This window comes from Pseudophryne corroboree, chromosome 1 (genome assembly GCF_028390025.1).
Source record: "Pseudophryne corroboree isolate aPseCor3 chromosome 1, aPseCor3.hap2, whole genome shotgun sequence".
Classification (NCBI taxonomy): domain Eukaryota; kingdom Metazoa; phylum Chordata; class Amphibia; order Anura; family Myobatrachidae; genus Pseudophryne; species Pseudophryne corroboree.
The window spans coordinates 877,731,326-877,752,067 of record NC_086444.1 but is presented as its reverse complement, the minus strand read 5'-3'; the positions used below and the strand labels follow the sequence as shown (position 1 = coordinate 877,752,067).

Sequence of the window (20,742 nt, the reverse complement as noted above, 5' to 3'; positions counted from 1 at the left end):
GGTAATAGCGGCATTACACAGCGGTGGCCGTGGCTTACATGACACGTCCAGCAGCCACGCCCCCGTTCCGCCTCTGGCCCACCCCCGTTCCGCCTCTGGTCCGCCCTCCTCTGCACGTCACCACACTGCCCGCCTGCCCTGCTGAGCCGACCGGCTGCTCTCTCCCGGAGAGAGTAGCCCAAAAGTCATCAAGTACGGTCATAATAATGTTACTTGACCGTGAAAATAGAACACTAATAAAAGAAAACTGTCATTATGTGTGTGAGAGGGAAAGTACCATTAGATACTGTAATTGGGAGATACAGAGGTGTTGATCACAGAGAAGAGAGAGTTTAGAATGCTTTTGGTGGAGAAGAGTTAACATATGTCATTAGCAGCAATGGAAGTTATGAAGCCACCTTCATATGGTGCATATTTAACAATTTTATTTTTACTTTTTTACTAAAACAAATGTGTAAATTTAATTGATGTTTTCATATTACTTTAGTATCATTTACATTTATCACAGGGCTTCTGGAGGACATATTGTAAAAATCTGCTGTATGCCCTAAAATTTATTCAAATGCATTTGCCATAGATCTATCAATCAGGTCACTTTTCAATTATGAAATACATTTGGAGGTGGCTTCACTAAACAAACGTCATCTTAAGATGGAGTTACCAGAGTCTTCCAATCCTTACTACAACTGAGCGAGGTATGTTTGCAGATCCCTGCCCCATTCTCTTGCTATGCTGTGCAGACGTTGGGAGGCTGAGAAGATATATCTTTGCAGATATCTCTCCTTTCTCCTCTCTAAGCTGGAGTGATGCAGGTTCTGACAGTGCACAGCTGTCAGTACATGTGTGTGTGAGCTGCTGCAGCGGTCCATGCAGCAGCAATCCAATACACAGTTTCGGACAGCTGTAAATCCAGAAGAATTAGTAGTTGCTTCTAATGCAGAGACCCTGGCGATATATGGAATATGTAACGCCCCAAAGTCGGTGCCGGAACATAAGACTTTGTGCGGGGTACTGAAATGGACGAGGTTCGGGTAAGATCAGAGAAGCAGGCCTGATTGGTTTCCCCTCAGATACAATGACCACACAAAATAAAAGCTCCAACTCCATTTTATTGTAATCACTTCCCCACCAAAAGAGAGTTAAACTAAGCAATTGCACTGTAACAGTTTACATTACCTAAACAAGGAGAATAACATGTAGAAGAAGAACAACATGAATACAGTTTGCATACACAGTCCAGTGCAGTGGCGTAACTAGAAATTTTTCTCCCCCAAGCCAAAAAATTCTCTGGTGCCCTCCCTCATAATTGGCTCTAGCAACGTGAAGAATTTGCATGTGCCAAATGGGGCATGGCTTCATTAAAATGGGTGTGGCTTCACTGAAAGGGACGTGGCGTTGCAGGAAAAGACTACCTTATACCCCAGTTTTGCAACCTGCACACCGAGACATTGGCAACCACAGGGGGAAAAAATAATCCTGATTCATGCCCCTTACATTATTTGTCATTATTCCTCCTTATAGTAATGCCCCTTATACATTATGGCACACACTGCAATGGCCCTTACGCATTATGCCACACACCGTAATGCCCGTGACACATTATGCCACACTGCAATGCTCGTTATAAATTATGCCACACACTGTAATGGCCCTTAGACATTATGCCACACACCGTCATGCCTGTGACACATTATGACACACACCGCAATCCTCGGTATACATTATACCACACATGCCCGTTACATATATTATGCCACACACCGCAATGCCCATTACACATTAAGCCCTACAGTAAGGCTTCTAACTACTTTTAAATTACCTGATCGCTGCAAAGGGTTTCATGATCTTGGTTCCATGTACGTAGCCAGGGGTTTCATGCTCAGGGTGTCATGCTCGTTGCCAGGGGTTTCATGTGCTGGGTGTTATGCTTGTTGCCAGAGGTTTCATGCACTGGGTGTCAAGCTCGTTGCCAAGGGGTAATGCTTGTTGCCAGGAATTTCATGCTCTGGGTGTCATGCTCGTTGCCAGAGGTTTCATGCACTTGGTGTCAAGCTCGTTGCCAGGGGGTAATGCTTGTTGGCAGGGATTTCATGCTCTAGGTGTCATGCTCGTTGCCAGACGTTTCATGCGCTGGGTGTTATGCTCGTTGCCAAAGGTTTCATGTGCTGGGTGTCAAGCTCGTTGCCAGGGGGTAATGCTTGTTGCCAGGGATTTCATGCACTGGGTGTCATGCTTGTTAGTTGTTGCTAGGGAGTAATGCTGCCCAACCTGCCCCCCGCTGTTTAGTGAGCCACGAACAATGCTGCCCGATCCCCCCTTCCCGCTGACGGTTGTAGTGAGACGCGGGCACCGCTGCCCAATCTCCCCATTGCAGCTGCCGCCGCGCGAAGGTAGCAAGGTGGCAGGGCTCCCACGGGTCTCGGCACTTCCTAGACGCTAGAGGTCAAGCATGACCTCTAGCATGTCTCCTCAATGGCTGCGGCCATTTTGGAAGGGACATTTAGCAGATTGACATGCAGACGGCTAGTCCGCATGTCAATCTGCTCTGAATCAGTGGAGGCACCCCCACAGCCCTGCGCCTCCAATCCTCCGCAGTGGCTACGGGGGTGGGAGTTATGCCACTGGTCCAGTGGTGAGGGAAACAAGGTAAGAAAACAGCATGAAGTCCTCTGTAAGCTTTAAGGTGCATACACACTGAGCTATTTCCCCCACCCAGTGATGTCAGCGGGGGTGAACGGCATTCCATAGCAGGACACTATGGAAAGCCATCCACCCCACCATTCATGAAGCGGGAATGCACATTAGCGCTCATCGCCGTGGCATACACACTGGGTGGTTTTGAGCTGAAAGCAGCTCAAAACACAAAAACGGAGCTGCTTTCAGCTCAAAATCTCCCAGTGTGTATGGGCCTTTAGTCCTTAGCACGCAGAGGCCCTAATTCAGGTTGCAAAATGTGATCCAACTGCATAAATTACTAAGATGATGAGGGCGCATGTGGGAGGGGGGCGGCAACGCTCTGTTTCTAAACCAGAGCGTTGTGGGGGCAGCGTTGAGGAAATAGAGGCATGTTGGCATGAACGGGGGCATGGCGAGGGCATGATCGGAGTGGCGGGCCCCCTGTGGTCGCAGCGAGGCTGCACTGCAGGAGGCTACCCTACTTTCTGCGATCACGTTGAGATTGCGTTGCAACCACAATATCAGTGTGGTAGCAGGGGGGAGGCGGCAGATAACATTCTCGGCGGCCTTGCCCTGCGATGAGTGGCCCCAAGCATGCACTCAAAAGGATTGCATATAAGTCCAGAGACTCCAGAGTCCAGCATTTAGAGAGCAAAAATATTAGCATAAAGTCCTGCAAGTTTTGCTCTTAGCACATAGGGCCTAATTCAGACCTGATCATAAATGTGCTAAATGTAGCACATCTACGATCAGCTTCCCTGACATGCGGGGAGACGCCCAGCACAGGGCTAGTCTGCCCCGAATGTCAGGCCCTACCCTGCCGCACAAGTACAAAAGCATCACACAGCGACTTTTACAAGTAGCTCCCTACCAGTGCAGCTCCTGAGCGCTGGCAGGGAGTTACCCATCACTCTCCGGGTTTCAGCGGCTGCGTGTGACATCATGCAGGTGCCGCGACCCGCCACCATGTAGGCATAGGTCCCAAAAAATGCTCAAAAAATCAGAACTCGTATATCCTAATTTGGGCAACATGAACAGTGTAATGGTTAGCATTATTGCCTCACAGCACTGAGGTCATAGGTTCGATTCCCACCATGGCCCTAACAGGCGTGTAGCACGTTGCGGCGCGTGGGATTCCGGCGGTCAGCAAACCTAAATGACTATGGAGTCTATGTACTAAGGCTTTCAGAGAGATAAAGTGGATGGATAAATACCAGCCAATCAGCTCCAGCCATGTCACAGACTGTGTAAAAAAAATGGCAGTTAGGAGCTGATTGCCTGGTACTTTATCTCCATCCAAGGCTTAGTTAATAGACCTCTATGTCCTAAATTGACCTGGAGTGTGATTAGCCACCAACGGTCAAAATCATAAAATATATTAATACCAGAAGTTTCCCTTTGCATTACTTACATGGTTTTAAACAGAATTGCATGTCTGATTTAACCTTGTTCAATTACTCTATTATTTTCCCATAATTCACTCTCATGTCACTCACTCCTTCACTCTCCTCTTTAGCTTGTTAATAGACATGTCATAGTGGCTTGTCTCCAGATTACACTTATGCTTGGCGTGCATTATACAAGTATCTGGGTATTCTGCCTCATATCGGTGGGTTACCCAGATAATTGTACTGTATATGTGCACGACTGATCGAAAAATATAGGTCGGTAATACATGTCGAATCGTCCAGCATGTCCGTCCAATGCAACATTTTTAAAGTTGCAAGTCGGTGGTTGGTAAACCTCTAGTGGAAGTTAAAATGTATGATGAAGATCATCAACATCATCATCATCACTTTTGCCTGACTGGACAAAAACACCTCAACCACTCCAAATTATGCAAAACTTTATTGACATCATTTTTATATAAGGAGTAAGAAAAGCAATGGAGAGATACACATCTATATAGTATATTGGTTTTATAATAAAACATTTAATATCAACATTTATTTCTGATATTTCTTTATACCGTATGTTTTATTAGTGTATGTGTTTCATCATAACTGTGTATTAAATGTTTTATAACTTTATAATATCCATTCTCCTCATCAATATTACTGTTTTATTAGCACAATTACACACCTGGTCAAAATACAATATAAAGCACTGAACACATTTTACACAAATATGCTGCATACTCTGTTCGGGAAGGGGAGGCTCTACATTTGTTTATAAGTGTTGTCATAAAATAATAAAATCTCTTTATTTGCATTTGGTTTGGTTAAAATATATTTGTTTGCATTTGGTTTGCTTTGCCATTCAAATGCTTTAAGACAATTGGGTACTTATTATGTGTACCATACAGCCATTAAGTGAAATGTGCGTACATTATGTAGTGTGATTTCCAGCTTTTTAGATTTCTAGCTTTTCTAGTAGTCTGAGTGAAGCTGTATTCCATATGCATTCAGTGGCTCTGAGTGAGGAGTGGGACGTGTACTCTTTATCCTGGCCTGAGTAAAGCTGTCCCTCTTTCACCTTGGCAGACAGTGGCACTTTGGGCAGGGATAGAGAGGACAGGAGCCTCTCTCTCCAGCACAGCACATGGCACACGCTAGGGAGAGAGGCAGCTGCAGAAGCAGTCACTCCTCTCTCTTCCTGCATGATGTTGCGGGGGGGAGCGATTGCACCCAACCGCTGCTGCCTCTGCCCACCAGATCTGACACTGGTGCCCTCTCGTGGCCGCACATAAGCTAAAAAATTTTATACTTTTTAAGGTGGGGAAGAAAAAATGTACCAGCGCTTTCTGCTATGAACCAAATGATAAATTGTGAATGTCTGAACGGTTTTTATAAAAGAATTACACATTTATTATAAATTAAAAAAGACAAACAGTTAAAATGACTTCTTTGAATAAAACTGACTAGTTATGGCCACATCAACAACCTGCGTAGATCTCATGCTGTAAAACTAAATGTTCCTTGAGAGCTGGCTAGGATTCACTCTGATGGAAAAGTCACTGGAAATACCTCCTTAATCGGCTGTATAGCAATTCCGATACCTTGGCAGTAGAGGAGTGTTCTCAGTGATGAATAGATAGTTGGTCCACCTTGTGGGAAAAGCCTCAGAATTGGTCTAGTTCCAGTTGAGCCACAATCAGGGTGGGTACCAAAGAAGTTCCAAAGGCAAGAGTGACCAACGAATGCCAGCATAGGTTGTGGTAATAGCAGGTTGCAGGTGGGTAGGCAAGCTCAACGCGTTTCGCTGGTATCTCAAATCCAGCTTCCTCAGGAGCACATGTGTAAATACCTCAGGAGCATAAATGTGTAATTCTTTTATATAAACCGTTCAGACAGTCACAATTTATCATTTGGTTCATAGCAGAAAGCGCTAGTACATTTTTTCTTTATCATTTATTGTTTATTCAGGGAAACTTACCATCCCCGTACCAGCTGCGAGTGATAGCGCACCCTGAATATTTCTATTTCTCTTTTTAAGGTGGGGATCTGGCCACACCTCCCCATGTTGGCCATGCCCCTCCCAGTACCGGGGCCCGGCAGAACTGTCAGCAATCCTGTAAGCATTTGACCAAGGCGCATGAAGGGGAGGGAGCTTCAGTTGCAAACTTGTGTGTGCCACCAACTCTGAATATGTAGAAATGCATTTTGGTTATCTGTTTGGCCCAACACTGAAAAAGGCTCATTATGTGTAATATGTAATGTTACATGTAGTGAGATGTAACCAGTGAATATCATCTTCTGAAAGACTATACAGTAACTAGGAAACCTATTAGATATTTCCACCCTTTCTTAAAAGTAAATGCATTCTATGGAATAGCCTATGCGAACACCAGTCATAAAAATATTCTTACTTTGTGACATTGGTTGCTGCCTATCTAACAAGTACCAGTCACACTCTCCTCACTCCTGCTTGAAGATGTGAGGAGAGTTTTGTGGGCATAAACAGATTGTTGGGATCCTATTTGAATAGACTAAAGGGGGCATTTACAGTGATAAAAGCGGAGAATAAGAGCAGTGATAAGAGCGGAAAAGTGAGCCAGTGGAGCAGTTGCCCCATCAACCAATCAGCAGCTCTGTATCATTTCATAGTATGCAAATTATAGATGTTACTTCAGTGCTGATTGGTTGCCATGGGCAACTTCTCCACTGGCTCACTACTCCGCTCTTACCACTGCTTAGTAAATGTCACCCTAAATATCAGACACATTTTAAGCAGGTCCACAACTTGGCAAGCAGGGCCACAGTCAAGGATGCATGGTACTGGGAGAGGTACTGTCGTTGCCTCATGCCACCTGCATTTGGCTTACAGGAACACTGGGAAGCAATCGTCTCCCTGGTGCTGACAAGCCCCTCCCTTGACATTACATCATGACATTACATATTTGGGGTAAAAACAAATTGCCCTGCTCTGGTGCTGCGTTTAAGTAACAGTTTGGAGAATTGTGAGTATACTTTTTTGCAAGTTCACAGCAAGTTAGTAATAGAATAGATTGGGAAAATATAGATTTGTTACACTACAAAAAAAAATAATTGAATTGTGCTATTTTGAGTTGAATTTTGTTGCATCACACCTACTGTAAATGAATTTCATGAACATGCCTTGCAACCTGCTTTGTATCTATAAACAGCATTAGCATAATGGGGGTAATTCTGAGTTGATCGCAGAAGGATTTTTTTTAGCAGTTGGGCAAAACCATGTGCACTGCAGGGGAGGCAGATATAACATGTGCAGAGAGAGTTAGATTTGGGTGGTGTGTGTTTAATCTGCAATCTAATTTGCAGTGTAAAAATAAAGCAGCCAGTATTTACCCTGCACAGAAACAGTATAACCCACCCACATCTAACTCTCTATGCACATGTTACATCTGCCTCCCCTGCAGTGCACATGGTTTTGCCCAACTGCTAACAAAAATCCTGCTGCGATCAACTCAGAATTACCCCCAATATGCACAATATGTTCCTTAGTAACTGCTTTGCATTGTAAATGTTATGCAGTGTGATGTAACCTTACGTTTCAATTGAAGTGGAAAACTGCCGTCACAATAAGAGATCTAAATTCGTTTCTGACTTACTATGTTGTGTGTTTTATTTATAAATGTTAATTGAATTACAAGTTGTATTACTTATGAATACAATATTTTACATGCTCTCCCGTAGACTGCATTGTTAGTTCTGTTATTTCTGTGTTAATATTGGCTGGTTGTTAAGCACTGACTAGTAAGATATTACTGAAAGGGGCAAATGTATCACTGTTTCATTCCACTGGGTCACCTCTAGAAACTCGGATGCATGGGAAGGTTCTGGTTCCTTATACCCCTTTCACACCGCCAGTGCCGGGTCCACCCGGGAATAGTAAACGGTCCTTCTGGGGTGGGACCAAGCATTGGAGCCTACACGCTGCCATCCCGACCTGGTAATATGCCGGGTCGGGTTGCTATCCGGGGGCGGGGACTGCGGCATCATAGGGGGAAGAGGCGGCGCTAGAGATGAGCTCATTCCAGTGCAGCCTCTCCCTATGTTGTGAACGGGTCCAGAGTCGCATCGACCCGGCAACCCATTCACACTTCCACTGACCCAGTATTCAACCCGGGAATAACACTGCTTTATTCCCAGGTTGAATTACCGGGTCAGGTGACCCGGGAATTTGCCATGGGCCCTTTCACACCGCACAGCGACCCGTGTCAACCCGGCAATATACAGGGTCGATACCAGGTTATTTGTGCAGTGTGAAAGGGGTATTAGATAGGCGAGGCTAGGATGCACATTTTGTGAGTAGGGGAACCACATAAGTAGCTATAACCTTATCAAGCAGCGGAGCACTGAATGCAGGGTGAACGGTGCCTTCACAAAGGGCGGACACATGAATTGCACAGGTTCTGTGGCTGGCTGAGTTCAATTGTGCATTTCACCTGGTTCTAGTCATCCACAGAATTCATATATGTCCCTGATTAAAAGGATGTTATAGTAACTCTGTGTCATGATGTTGCGTTGTTGACAATGAAGAGCACTGTAGTCAACTGGGGCCAGGAGAGGACAGAAGACAGATGAAGAAATAGAAGAAATATGACGGAGAAGGAAAGCAAAGGAAAGGGGAGAAGAGCACTTAAAATGCTGAAGCATCAGTGGATGGGAGAAGGGGGGTAGCAGAGGTGCCAATGAAAGGAGTGCACAAACATCCAATAATGTTATAGAGATTTGGTTAATGGTACAGTTAATTGGTATTGATGGGTAAAATTTGTAAGACTTACCTAGTAATGTACTTTGATTCTTTATTCAGTGCAATTGGGGATTCCAAATGTGAATGTTTAGCCATTTTGATAATTACTCCAAAACAGCTACAAACCTACAAAACAAAAACACATCAACTCATGTTTCCTAATATATTGGCTTTTTTAATTAATCAAACAGAAAAAAAAATCTACAATCCGTAAAATGCAGCAAATGCTATGTACTATTAAATAGGTGTAAAAAAAAAAAAACATACTACAGTATCTGCGACCAGCAAATGGAATGACAAGCAACTATTGATCAATGTTGTTGTAATCTCAGTCTATGTACAGATGTGTCCCCATACAGCTTTTTGTGTAATGTGAAGAGAGACCTAGTTCGTGACTAAGATGCTCCACCACAGATAACGTTTCCTCTATGTTCATACTTTTTCTTACATTTTCGCATTGTAGCAGGATATAAAGTTGCTTATAGGATACTAGGCACACTAGGTAAGTACTTTAGGGGTCTATTTACTAAGCCTTGGATGGAGATAAAATCGCTGGAGATAAAGTACCAGCCAATCACCTCCTAACTGTCATTTTTCAAACACAGCCTGTGACATGGAAGTTAGGAGCCAATTGGCTGGTACTTTATCTCCAGTGACTTTATCTCCATCCAAGGCTTAGTACATAGCCCCCTTAGTCTCAAAGGATTGGTATAAAGCCGCAGATTAAGGATTGCGGTACGTGCCATGAAGCGTGATGTGGCTCATTCGTATCGGTTCTTAGCGGTCTGTTTACTAAGCCTTGGATGGAGATAAAGTCAACTGAGATAAAGTACCAGCCAATCGGCTTCTAACTGCCATGCCACAGGCTGGGTTTGAAAAATTACAGTTAGGACCCGATTGGCTGGTACTTTATCTCCAACCACTTTATCTCCATCTAAAGCTTAGTAAATAGACCCCTTAGTCTTTTGCTCTATTACACAGATCAGCTTATCAGTGTCACACAGCAACTGTATGCACTGCCAAAGACAGTTCCAGGGAACCCATGCATCATAATTTTGCCATATTAGCCATGCGAATAAGACACATATTATGTGAAAATGTCTAAGGCAAGAAACATGATGGGGGCTGGAGGGGCAACTGGCGGTCGTCCTGGGGCCCCCACACACTGCTGCAGTTCCCCAGGGTCTGTCCATGTCAGACAATGCCTTCTCTGATCCTCCCCTCAGTATGCTCAGTGGGTGATTGTCACGCTCTTATATCTTTAGCCACAGCACTACACTAGTCCAGGGTCGGGTCCTCTGCTGGGTCTTCTTTAAACAAGGTTGTCTTAGCTGATGCCTGTATTCTCCCCATTCTTCACTTCAGGTCCCCTAGCAAGACTTTGCAGATGGGTAGGTGGGTTACACTCACTCAGGACTCCTCTGGTCCACGCTGGATTCTCATACGAGAGGGAAGGACTTTTTTGCTTAGGAGGAAGAAAGAACTATCAGCAAAAGAAACCTTGATGCGTTTGAAGCAGCCTCCTTTATTGTGAGTGAGGTATGCCCATCTTCTTCCCGTGCAAAAGGGTTTGACCGTGAGAGTGATTCTGTCTAACACAGTGGTGGATGAAAGATACCTTTATGAGTGTAATCTTTTCTTTGGAAAAGTGAGTTGGGGTACGCCTCTTTGGTGAAATAATCAAGTTCTTCACTGTCTGATATGTTCAGTTAATGAAAAGATATTCATGGACCATTAAAGACTCTGACACACATTTATACAATCCTTTCTTTTCATGGTGACATCTACACGAGTGAAAGGGAGGTCCTGTCAAAGAAGAACATTGAGGAACGTATTGTAAAGTACCAATCACGTCAATATCTTAGCGCCTGTATTTGTTTGAGTCCCACACATTTTTTGTGTCAAATTTGTTTAAACTTTGAATTCTGGTGAGATTCAATTGTGGTGAATCACGGCTCGGGCAGCTTCCAGGGCGCCATTTACAGGGGTTCTCATATCCATTTTCTCCTTGTAACTTATGTCACTTCAGCATCCTGAAGCTGAACATGATGATGGGCCTGTATTAATGTTTGATCTGTTTTTGACTGGTTTAGATTTCCATTAATTGTTAAGTATTAATCATAGGGTGGACTATACCTGAAAACAAGAGTTAATTACTCTCTCTAGCCGCTGTAGTTAATCTGGCTGTCAGGATCCTGACCGCAACACCAAAAACTAGCAAACTTCCCTAATGAGCAGAGCTTTGTGTGTTTGTGTTTGTGCACAAGGGACATTAACTATGGGCAGGATGTACTAAGCATCGCATCCACGATGTGATATATCCCACCACTTATCAGCTACATACTAGCATTAAAAGCGCCAGTATGTTCTCCCGATAAGAGCTGTCCTTTGCAATAGGAGGGCTTCCAGCTTTAGGACCTTGGAGCCCTCCTGCACATGCATACCATGACACTAGGGCAGCAGGGGGTGCTGGGAGGTTGGAACCCTCTCAGGTGCAGAGCTGGCCCTAGGCATAGGCAAACTAGGCAACTGCCTAGGGCATTTGACATGCCTAGGGGCACAAGCAACTTCTGTTGATTAAAATTATATGCGGCATGCCTATATTCTGTGTGTAGCATTTCGTATGCAGATACAGCCACAGTCACACACAGAATATGGGCATGCAGCATATCATTTTCATCAAAAATAGGCACCTGCCATTAGCAGAGTTGCCAGCTGACGTACGCCAGACATCTCCTGCTGCATGGCGCACTGAGGCAAGATTTATGAGGACACATCTGTATCCAAGCAGAGGCAGAGGTCACAGTGTTAGCGGCCATGTGAGTGCTGTGTTTGTGTGAGTGGGTTGGTTGTGTAATAGTGTTCGGCATATGTGTAAGGGGCAATACATGTGTCATGTGTATAAATGCATTAATAATGTGCGGCATATGTTTAAGGGACATTATGTGTATTAATAAAGGTTGGCATAATGTGTAAGTCACATTATGCTTATAAGGACATTAATAATGTGTGTCATATATGTAAGGGGCATTACTGTGTGGTATTATGTGTATAAATGCATTACTAATGTGTGACATTATGTGTATAAGATGCTCTACTGTGTGGCGTAACATATAGAAATGGCACTACTATGTTGTCTAGTGTGAATAAAGAGCAATATGATATGGTGTGGTGTAATGTGCATAAGGAGCAATTCAGTGTGATGTAATGTGAATAAGGGACACTACTGTGAGGAGTAAAGAATATAAGGTAAAGTGGTACTACTGTGTGATATAACATGAATTAGGGACACTATCACATGATAAATTGTGAATAAAGTTGCACTACTGTGTAGTAGAATTTGAACTGAGGGCACTATTATGTGGCCATGCCCTTTGCCAGCAAAAACACACACCTTTTTGGGCTGTGTGCCAGATGTGCGCAATGTTCCTGTTTAAAATATAGGGGGTGGGAACACCAAAATAAGGACTGCTATGGGTGAGGGGTGATGGTGCTGGGAAAGGGATGCAGGGTCAGAGGTGGAACTAGCAGTGGTGCTAGGGGGCAACAGCCAAAATCTTGCCTAGGGCATCGTTTTGGTTAGGGCCGGCTCTGCTCAGGTGGAAATGCGTAAAGAAGCCTATAGGCTTCTATTGGGTAATGCCACATAAAGATGTCATTACCCACCAGATGCAAGCACCTGAATGTAATTTGGAGCTTGGTACATATGGAAATGCGACTAAAACTCCGAAAGTAGGATTTTCAGAGTTTTGCCTGCATTTTCGGCTTTAGTACATCCCACCCTATGAACCTAAACTGCAAGTTTCTGTGCTTTTTTATTTAAATATTAAAAAACCTTTATCAAATAAACCATAAATAACTGACAATTATATTTATATCATTTTATCTGTAAATACCTACGTTAAAGGAGATAGTGGTGGCTCTTTAATTGTATGGAGTGCCTGAAATTCTGACCATGGGGGTTTGTATGAATTTCTGCTAAAACTTTGTAAATCATAGCAAATACAACAAATAATTCTGATTGAATATCATGTTTTTTTGATTTGTTCCATTACGGCAGATCGCAGCTTAAAGTCTTTGGGATGCTGCTGGAGGTAACCCCCACATGCGCATAGTATCGCTGCCCGAAGATATTGTATTAATAAATTACAGTGAAAATAATGGATTCTCTGTCGAAGAAATACAGTAAGCTGCAATAGAAAATCCGCCTAATCATAGCACACTGATAAATAGGCCCATTGATGTGGATAGTATGTCATTTTCTTTTATTGCTGATATCTCTCCCTGTTATGCTGTATCAGTTATTATAGTTTGTGCTTTTGCATTAAAAATATAATAACCCGCAGTTTGCGAGAGACACCATTACCCTATTTGGTGTTTAATGAAAATATCTAAATTCTGCAATATTAAGTTACAGTTAGACCACATTATCAAAACCAACACCATTATGTGTAATTATTGAGGTATTTATTTAGGAAAATGACCTCCCCTCCGTTTCATTATGCAGAATCAGTATGATATCCCTGCTGTAGGGATCCCGGTGGTCAGGAGACCGTCGCCGGGATCCCGACAGCCAGAATACCGGTGACGAGCACAGCATGTCCCATTGCGGGCTCGTTGTGCTCACCATGCGTCGGCCCTGGTGGCGACCAGTTATATTCCCCCCAGGGTGGTTGCATGGACCACCACCCAAGAGTGGACCCCGGGCGGTGGTTGGGATTCCGACTGCCGGTATTTAACCGGGTTTCGGGATTCCGGCGTCTGTATCCTGACCCCCAGGATCCCGGCAGCTGGCAAATTGACTGCCTCCCCACTACTCACTACTCATGCAAATTAAAAATTTATATTGCATATTGCTTGGACATATGCCAGATATGTTGGAGCATAAAGGGCCTATGCATTTAACAGTGTTCAGCCATACATTCAGCAGAAATTATAGCACAAGATGAAAGTTTGCTATAGATTAATGCTATACTGTAAAACTAAAGTTTCACTCACTACTGGGGTCCCCATAATTCTCTATGCGAACCGTGATATGGGACTATCTAACAAGCTCAGAAAAGTAATTTCAGAGAGGATCTCCTGATACCTTTCTGTTAGACTAGATTCTACTTCCCCCCATATTCTCAGTGATGCTTCTGTTTACAGGTGTGGCCTGATGGTTATACACTGGAATGGCTGGGACAGGGTTGGGGCTGCAATGCCAGTGTTTGGGATGCCAGTGGTCAGAACACCGATGGTTAGAATCCTAGGGTTAGCATACTAACCCTCCCGTCCTAACCCTCCCTTACCGCAGCCTAAACTTAACCCCCCCCGCAGTCTAACCCTAACCCTCCCTTACCTCATCCTGAACCAAACCCCCCCCCGCAATCTAAACCTAACCCTCCTCCCCGCAGTCTAACCCAAACCCTCCCTTACCACAGCCTAAAGCTAACCCTCTCCCCTCCAGTCTAACCCTCCCCGATGGTGCCTAAACCTAACCCCCCTCACCGCAGTCTAACCGTAACCCTCCCCCCTACCGCTGCCTAAACCTAACCCCCCCCCCCACACAGTCTAACCCTCCCTTATCGCAGCCTAAACCTAACCCTCCCCTATGGTGCCTTAACCTAACCCCCCCACCGGAATCTAACCCTAACCCTCCTCCTACCGCAGCCTAAACCTAACCCCCCCCCCCCACAGTCTAACCCTAACCCTCCCTTACCGCAGCCTAAACCTAACCTCCTCGTCTCCAGTCTAACCCTAACCATCCCCGATGGTGCCTAAACCTAACCCCCATTCCCTCAGCCTAATTTCTTATTACTGCAAAAAGTAGAGCTAAGACATGATAATAATGGAACAAAATTATGGTTTATGAGTGACCCAGATTTATAAAGCCGTGGAGAGTGATAATCTGCATGGTGAAAACATACCAACCAATCAGCTCCTAACTGCTATGTTACAGGCTGTGGCCTAAATACCTAAGATTACTGGTTTTATTAGTAGCTAGCTGTCCAGCCTGGGGGTATGTTTTCTTTCATTTTCTTTCTCTGCTCCTCCACTTACCCCTCTGCCACAGCAATATGTTCTGCGCAGACTGAGGGCAAAAGTGGGCTCAGTAAATGAAAGTGGCATGGACACAGTGAACGTTAATGGCACAGGGGTATATTTTGTCCCCATCAGCAGCATTATATAAACACTGTCTGTATTACATGAAATGGTATAACCCTGACAGGGAATTCTGAGCGTATTTGAAATTACAGGGGATTCTCTTCACCACATGAAAGCACATGGCTGCAAGCCACTTGTTTTAAACACATGATAAAGCTGCTAGGTGACCTTTAAGATCTGAAGTTAACAATATGGGGAATGTTATTCCTTACTATGCAATGAATGAATAATGAAATGACAACATCAGGGCCTCACGGTATATTCCTAGACAGTAATTGCATACAGTATAGTATATTCACATCACTCGTCTATTATAAGTGTTGCTACTGTAATATCTGCTTAAAAACACATTCATATGTTTTAAAACAAATATTGCAGGATCACATAATAACAGTATTTATAGATAAGCATGCCACAGCAGCAAAATCCTCTAATGAGCATAACAATGATGCCGATGAAAGTGGTCTGCCCAGTCAGTGTGTCAGCACGTCACGCATGGTTTCATAACAATAGGGAAATCATAGACTTTCATCTCCATTCTGTAAACGTTAGCTTAGTTAAACATTTGTTCAATAGGGCCGAGTGCATGGATAAGTACATAAAGAGAAGCTCAGTAAAACATGAATCCTGTTTTTGCATATCACACATTTGACCTCAGTGCTGTATTAGACGTATATCACGGTATATGTCGGCACATTTATTCAGGACACACACCTTTCTGAATACAAAATGACCTATATACCATGCAGAAAGAAGAGTTAATACTGTCAGAGTATTGCAGGAGAGTTCTCTGATATTTTCAGTAACCTGGGGAAAGTTATTGACTACAGTGAAACTCCACGCAGACTATGCCTACCTTCTTTAAGAAGCTGCCAACACATCTCACGTCTAGCTTCGTAGTGTCCCCAAGACAACATGACAGTTTTCAAATGACCTGATGGCTCATCTGTAAGGTTTAGAAAAAACAATGGACAGTTAATCATTCTCCAGCCGCACAGGTATAGGAAATGTAAGCCACTCCTTTCTGCCTCAGTGCATTGTGGGAGTGTTTACCTGAGCTGACAGCAGTAACTGAAGAAACACACCCTTGTGCACATTCAACCATACCTGTATGAGGGGTGGGGTCTCTGTCTGGCTGAGATATGACACTGCAGGGCATGTACTCTTGCCTTGAACAGAAATCTTTTTTTTTTTTTTTTTTTCAAGACAGTTCAAAGTCCATGATTAAAGAAAGTCACTCATGTTTATAAGACCAATAAAGTATCTTTTCTTCTTGCGATAGTGTAATAATTATTACTTAACAGATTATACTCAGTAACCAGGCATGTATCTAGTAGTTTATTCATATGTAGCTCCTAAAACTGATTTGCAATTACTGAATGTTATGGCAAATTACTCATCATCGACCAATTATTTATAACACACTTTGCAGTAAACTTTTGATAATGAAAGAGAAACATTGAAGTACAATAAACCCTTATTTCACATGCATAATGATTAATAAAAAGAAAATCTATTTTAGTTTGCAAAACAAATAACCTGTAGCTGTAGCTCCAACTGCCCAATTTTTAATCTTGCACTGTTAAAATTATATGTAAGCATCGGTTATTGTTTGTTTAGAGTTTAATGTGCGTGTGTTGTATGTTAGGATGTGCTTTCACTTACGATGAGCAAAATTGTATTGTGCAGCAAAGTTTTGCAGCGGACTTTAGAATGAAGTGTTGCTTCAATCACACTGCACAGCAGAATTAATTAACCATCGCTGTCACAGCTCTGTTTATTCTGAAAATGTGTAATTTGAAGATTGTGAGCCTTAAGCGCGCTATACACTTTCCGATGTGTGCGGGCGATATGAACGATCTCGTTCAGTAATGAGCGAGAAATTATTCATATCGCTTAGTGTCTATGTACCAACGATGCGCCCCCGTGGTCGTTCATCGTTGGTTTTCCCTCGTTCTGCATTGTAAGCCAATTTGGATGATGGTCGTTAATTGTTGAAATCGACCATCGTCCAAATTGGAAACATCGGCAAGTGTGTAGTAGAGCCCATTAGTCAGAGTCAGAGCAGAATGTGTTGTGTATCGCAATTTGATTATGATACATCCCACCCCTGTATGCATGCATAAGGGCATTCTTATTGCTGGTATGCAGGAATACTTACCTGTTGAAACAGCTCTCTCCTGGTGAATAAGTGACTTCCAGGATTATTGCTCATTAGTCCTAATGTATATACATGGCCAATGGCTAGTACATGTGTAAGCTATGGAGACTAGGAAAGAAGTCCATAGACTTCTGTAGGAAGAAGCTCTGGAGAGTTACTCCAGGTCTTGCTAAATACATGCACATCGTTGCCCCATAGAATTCTACAGGGCTTGCTGTGCCACAGGTCAGAGCAAACATCTACTTTCTGCTACGGACCTTTTTAATGAATTTGGTGGTCCATATGTATTGGGGTAAACCCTTAGAAAACTGCAGGTTTTGCCACATTTTGTAGCTTGCTACCTCCCACCCTCATTAGGGAATCAATTGCTGGTGAATCCTTCACCCAGCTGAATCTGTGCAGTACCCATCGTACTTTACAGCAGTGGGATTTTGCACCATAGGGTAGCAAGCACTTTTTTGCAAATCGTCTGGATGAGTGAAGGTTGTTGGACGGGCTGCCGTCAACAAGTCTTAAACGCCGTAGCAACAGCTATTCATAGCCTTCGTCGGCAATTGAATTCTGCACATAGTCTAAAATGCCATTTTTTCTTTTTACATCAAGTTGCAATTTTTTTGTATTACACATGTGGATTTTTACAATCTGCATTTTTTCAGTCTCAAATTGTCTGTTACTAGGGAGGGGAGACAGGTTACAATGGACATAAGGCCTAATTCAGATCTGATCGCAGCAGCAAATTTGTTAGCTAATGGGCAAAACCATGTGCACTGCAGAGGGGAGGGGTGCAGAATAACATGTGCAGAGAGAGTTAGATCTCGGTGGGTTATTTTGTTTCTGTGCAGGCTAAATACTGGCTGCTTTATGTTTACACTGCAATTTAGATTTCAGTTTGTACACACCACACCCAAATCTAACTCTCTCTGCACATGTTATATCTGCCCCCCCCCACCCCCCCCCCCCCCCCCCCCCCCCCACCCCCCCGCAGTGCACATGGTTTCTGCAATCAGATCTGAATTATGCCCGTAGAGTCTGGTGAAGTGGGCGTGTATTAGCAGACATTGGACATGTTTGCAAAGGGATCAGTACGAGATCCCCCGGAAGAGATCCCGGCGGTTGGAATACCGACACCGGGATCCCGACTGGCACAATCCCAACAGGGGGGCGAGCGTCACGCAGCCCCTTGCGGGCCCGGTGCCTCGCTTTGCTCGGCACACTCATTTATTGTCCCTCTATGGGTGTCGGGAACACCCATAGAGGGAGAATATGTCGGGATTGTGCCGGTCGGGATCCCGGTGTCGGGATTCCGACCGCCAGGATCCCGTCCAGCGGGATCTTGACCGCATCCCGTTTACAAACACGGTGGGCTTTCAGTAATAGTACAGTATAGGTCAGTATTCTCAGAGTCCAACTAAAATGGCAGCTGGTAAGTTTCAAACACAGCCTATTGGAGGGTTCTGAGTTGCATGTGCTCTGACCCTGGTGAAAGTGTAAAATTGATGATGATGATGATGATGATGACGATGATGATGATGATGATGATGATGATTAACTGGTTGCAACTGGTGAAAACACACACTTTGTGCAAAACCCGTAAGACTATGCAACAGTGTTTTAGAAGTGATTTTACAATTCACTATAAAAATAAAGAATGCACAATTGGGGATGTGGAACCCTTTACAAATGTTCTAAATGTCAGAAAATTATTATATTTTAGATTGCTTTACTAAGCATTGCAGATGCACCAATCCGTGGGTTCTTATTATCTCGTCTATCCGTCCATTAATGTGATTTCCTTGTGCTCTGTTTTTTTCTTTTTTTCTTTCTTTTTTTTTTAGCATTTTGTGAATACTCGTTGAACCCATACAATCCAGCCTCATCTCACCCAGGTATGACAGGGCATCTCACCCAGGTACAACAGGACATCTCACCCAGGTACGACAGGGCATCTCACCCAGGTGTGAGAGGGCATCTCACCCAGGTACGACAAGGCATCTCACCCAGGTGCGACAGGGCATCTCACCCAGGTGAGACAGGGCATCTCACCCAGGTGAGACAGGGCATCTCACCCAGGTACGACAAGGCATCTCACCCAGCTGCGACAGGGCATCTCACCCAGGTGAGACAGGGCATCTCACCCAGGTGAGACAGGGCATCGCACCCAAGTGAGACAGGGCATCTCATCCATGTGCGACAGGGCATCTCACCCAGGTGCGACAGGACATCTCACCCAGGTACGACAGGGCATCTCACCCAGGTGTGAGAGGGCATCTCACCCAGGTACGATAAGGCATCTCACCCAGGTGCGACAGGGCATCTCACCCAGGTGAGACAGGGCATCTCACCCAGGTGAGACAGGGCATCTCACCCAGGTGAGACAGGGCATCGCACCCAAGTGCGACAGGGCATCTCATCCAGGTGCGACAGGGCATCTCACCCAGGTGCGACAGGGCATCTCACCCAGGTGAGACAGGGCATCGCACCCAGGTGCGACAGGGCATCTCACCCAGGTGCGACAGGGCATCGCACCCAGGTGCGACAGGGCATCTCACCCAGGTGCGACAGGGCATCTCACCCAGGTGCGACAGGGCATCTCACCCAGGTGCGACAGGGCATCTCACCCAGGTGCGACAGGGCATCGCACCCAGGTGCGACAGGGCATCTCACCCAGGTGCGACAGGGCATCGCACCCAGGTGCGACAGGGCATCTCATCCAGGTGCGACAGGGCATCTCACCCAGGTGCGACAGGGCATCTCACCCAGGTGCGACAGGACATCTCACCCAGGTGCGACAGGGCATCTCACCCAGGTGCGACAGGGCATCTCACCCAGGTGCGACAGGACATCTCACCCAGGTGCGACAGGGCATCTCACCCAGGTGCGACAGGGTATCTCATCGCGGTACGACAGGATATCTCTACCAGGTACGACATTGGGTGGGAAATTAAGGCAATGTAAATGAGTCACAACTCGAGATTTGCAAATGTGACCCACTCTAAATAGGATGCAAAGATGCAAATGCCTATACAATAGCATCTTGCAATTCCAGGTGCGTCTGATTCTGAATAAAGTCCTGTTTCAGTGGAAGTTTCCACCTCTTCAAAATGGAAAAGTCCCTCTGCAAATCTCCATTTGTGGAAAATTTGGATATGACTTGGCTCCTCTGCAGTTATCACTAGTCTGTCATACCTCAAATTGTTTTTTTAGGTTTTATTCTTTTTTTAAATATCCAAAAACTGAAACTGATATTAAGAACAGATGAAAACAGAAATAAACGTGAAGTAAATACTGTTTATTTTAAAGCCACAACTTTTAAAAACTAATATAATGTTTGGGTCTTTTTAGAGCTAAAATTTTAGATAAATAAAACTGAGCGTATATTAACAGATAAATAATACATCTGTATTACATCTGTAAGTAATACATCTGATATATGTAGATTGACAGATAAGTAATACATCTGTTTTCCTCCACAATAGTACTCCCAATTCCAGCTAATGTTTACGTGCTTGGAATTATATATATCTCTACATAGTTAAAATGGTTGTACATACCAGATATATTGAGTGTACATATTCATAAAACAC

General features: G+C 44.2%; 1 protein-coding gene across 1 annotated transcript in view; it reads right to left on the bottom strand.

Moving 5' to 3' along the window:
• RASSF6 (Ras association domain family member 6) overlaps positions 1–16,022 on the bottom strand; it is a 70,851-nt gene extending 54,829 nt beyond the window's left edge. The window contains exons 1-2 of the mRNA XM_063941343.1: positions 15,854–16,022; positions 8,882–8,976 (exon numbers count right to left, since the gene is read on the bottom strand). Coding sequence (XP_063797413.1) covers positions 8,882–8,946 — 65 coding nt within the window. The 5' untranslated portion in view covers positions 8,947–8,976; positions 15,854–16,022. The remainder of the gene's footprint in view (positions 1–8,881; positions 8,977–15,853) is intronic.
• Positions 16,023–20,742: the final 4,720 nt, after the last annotated feature.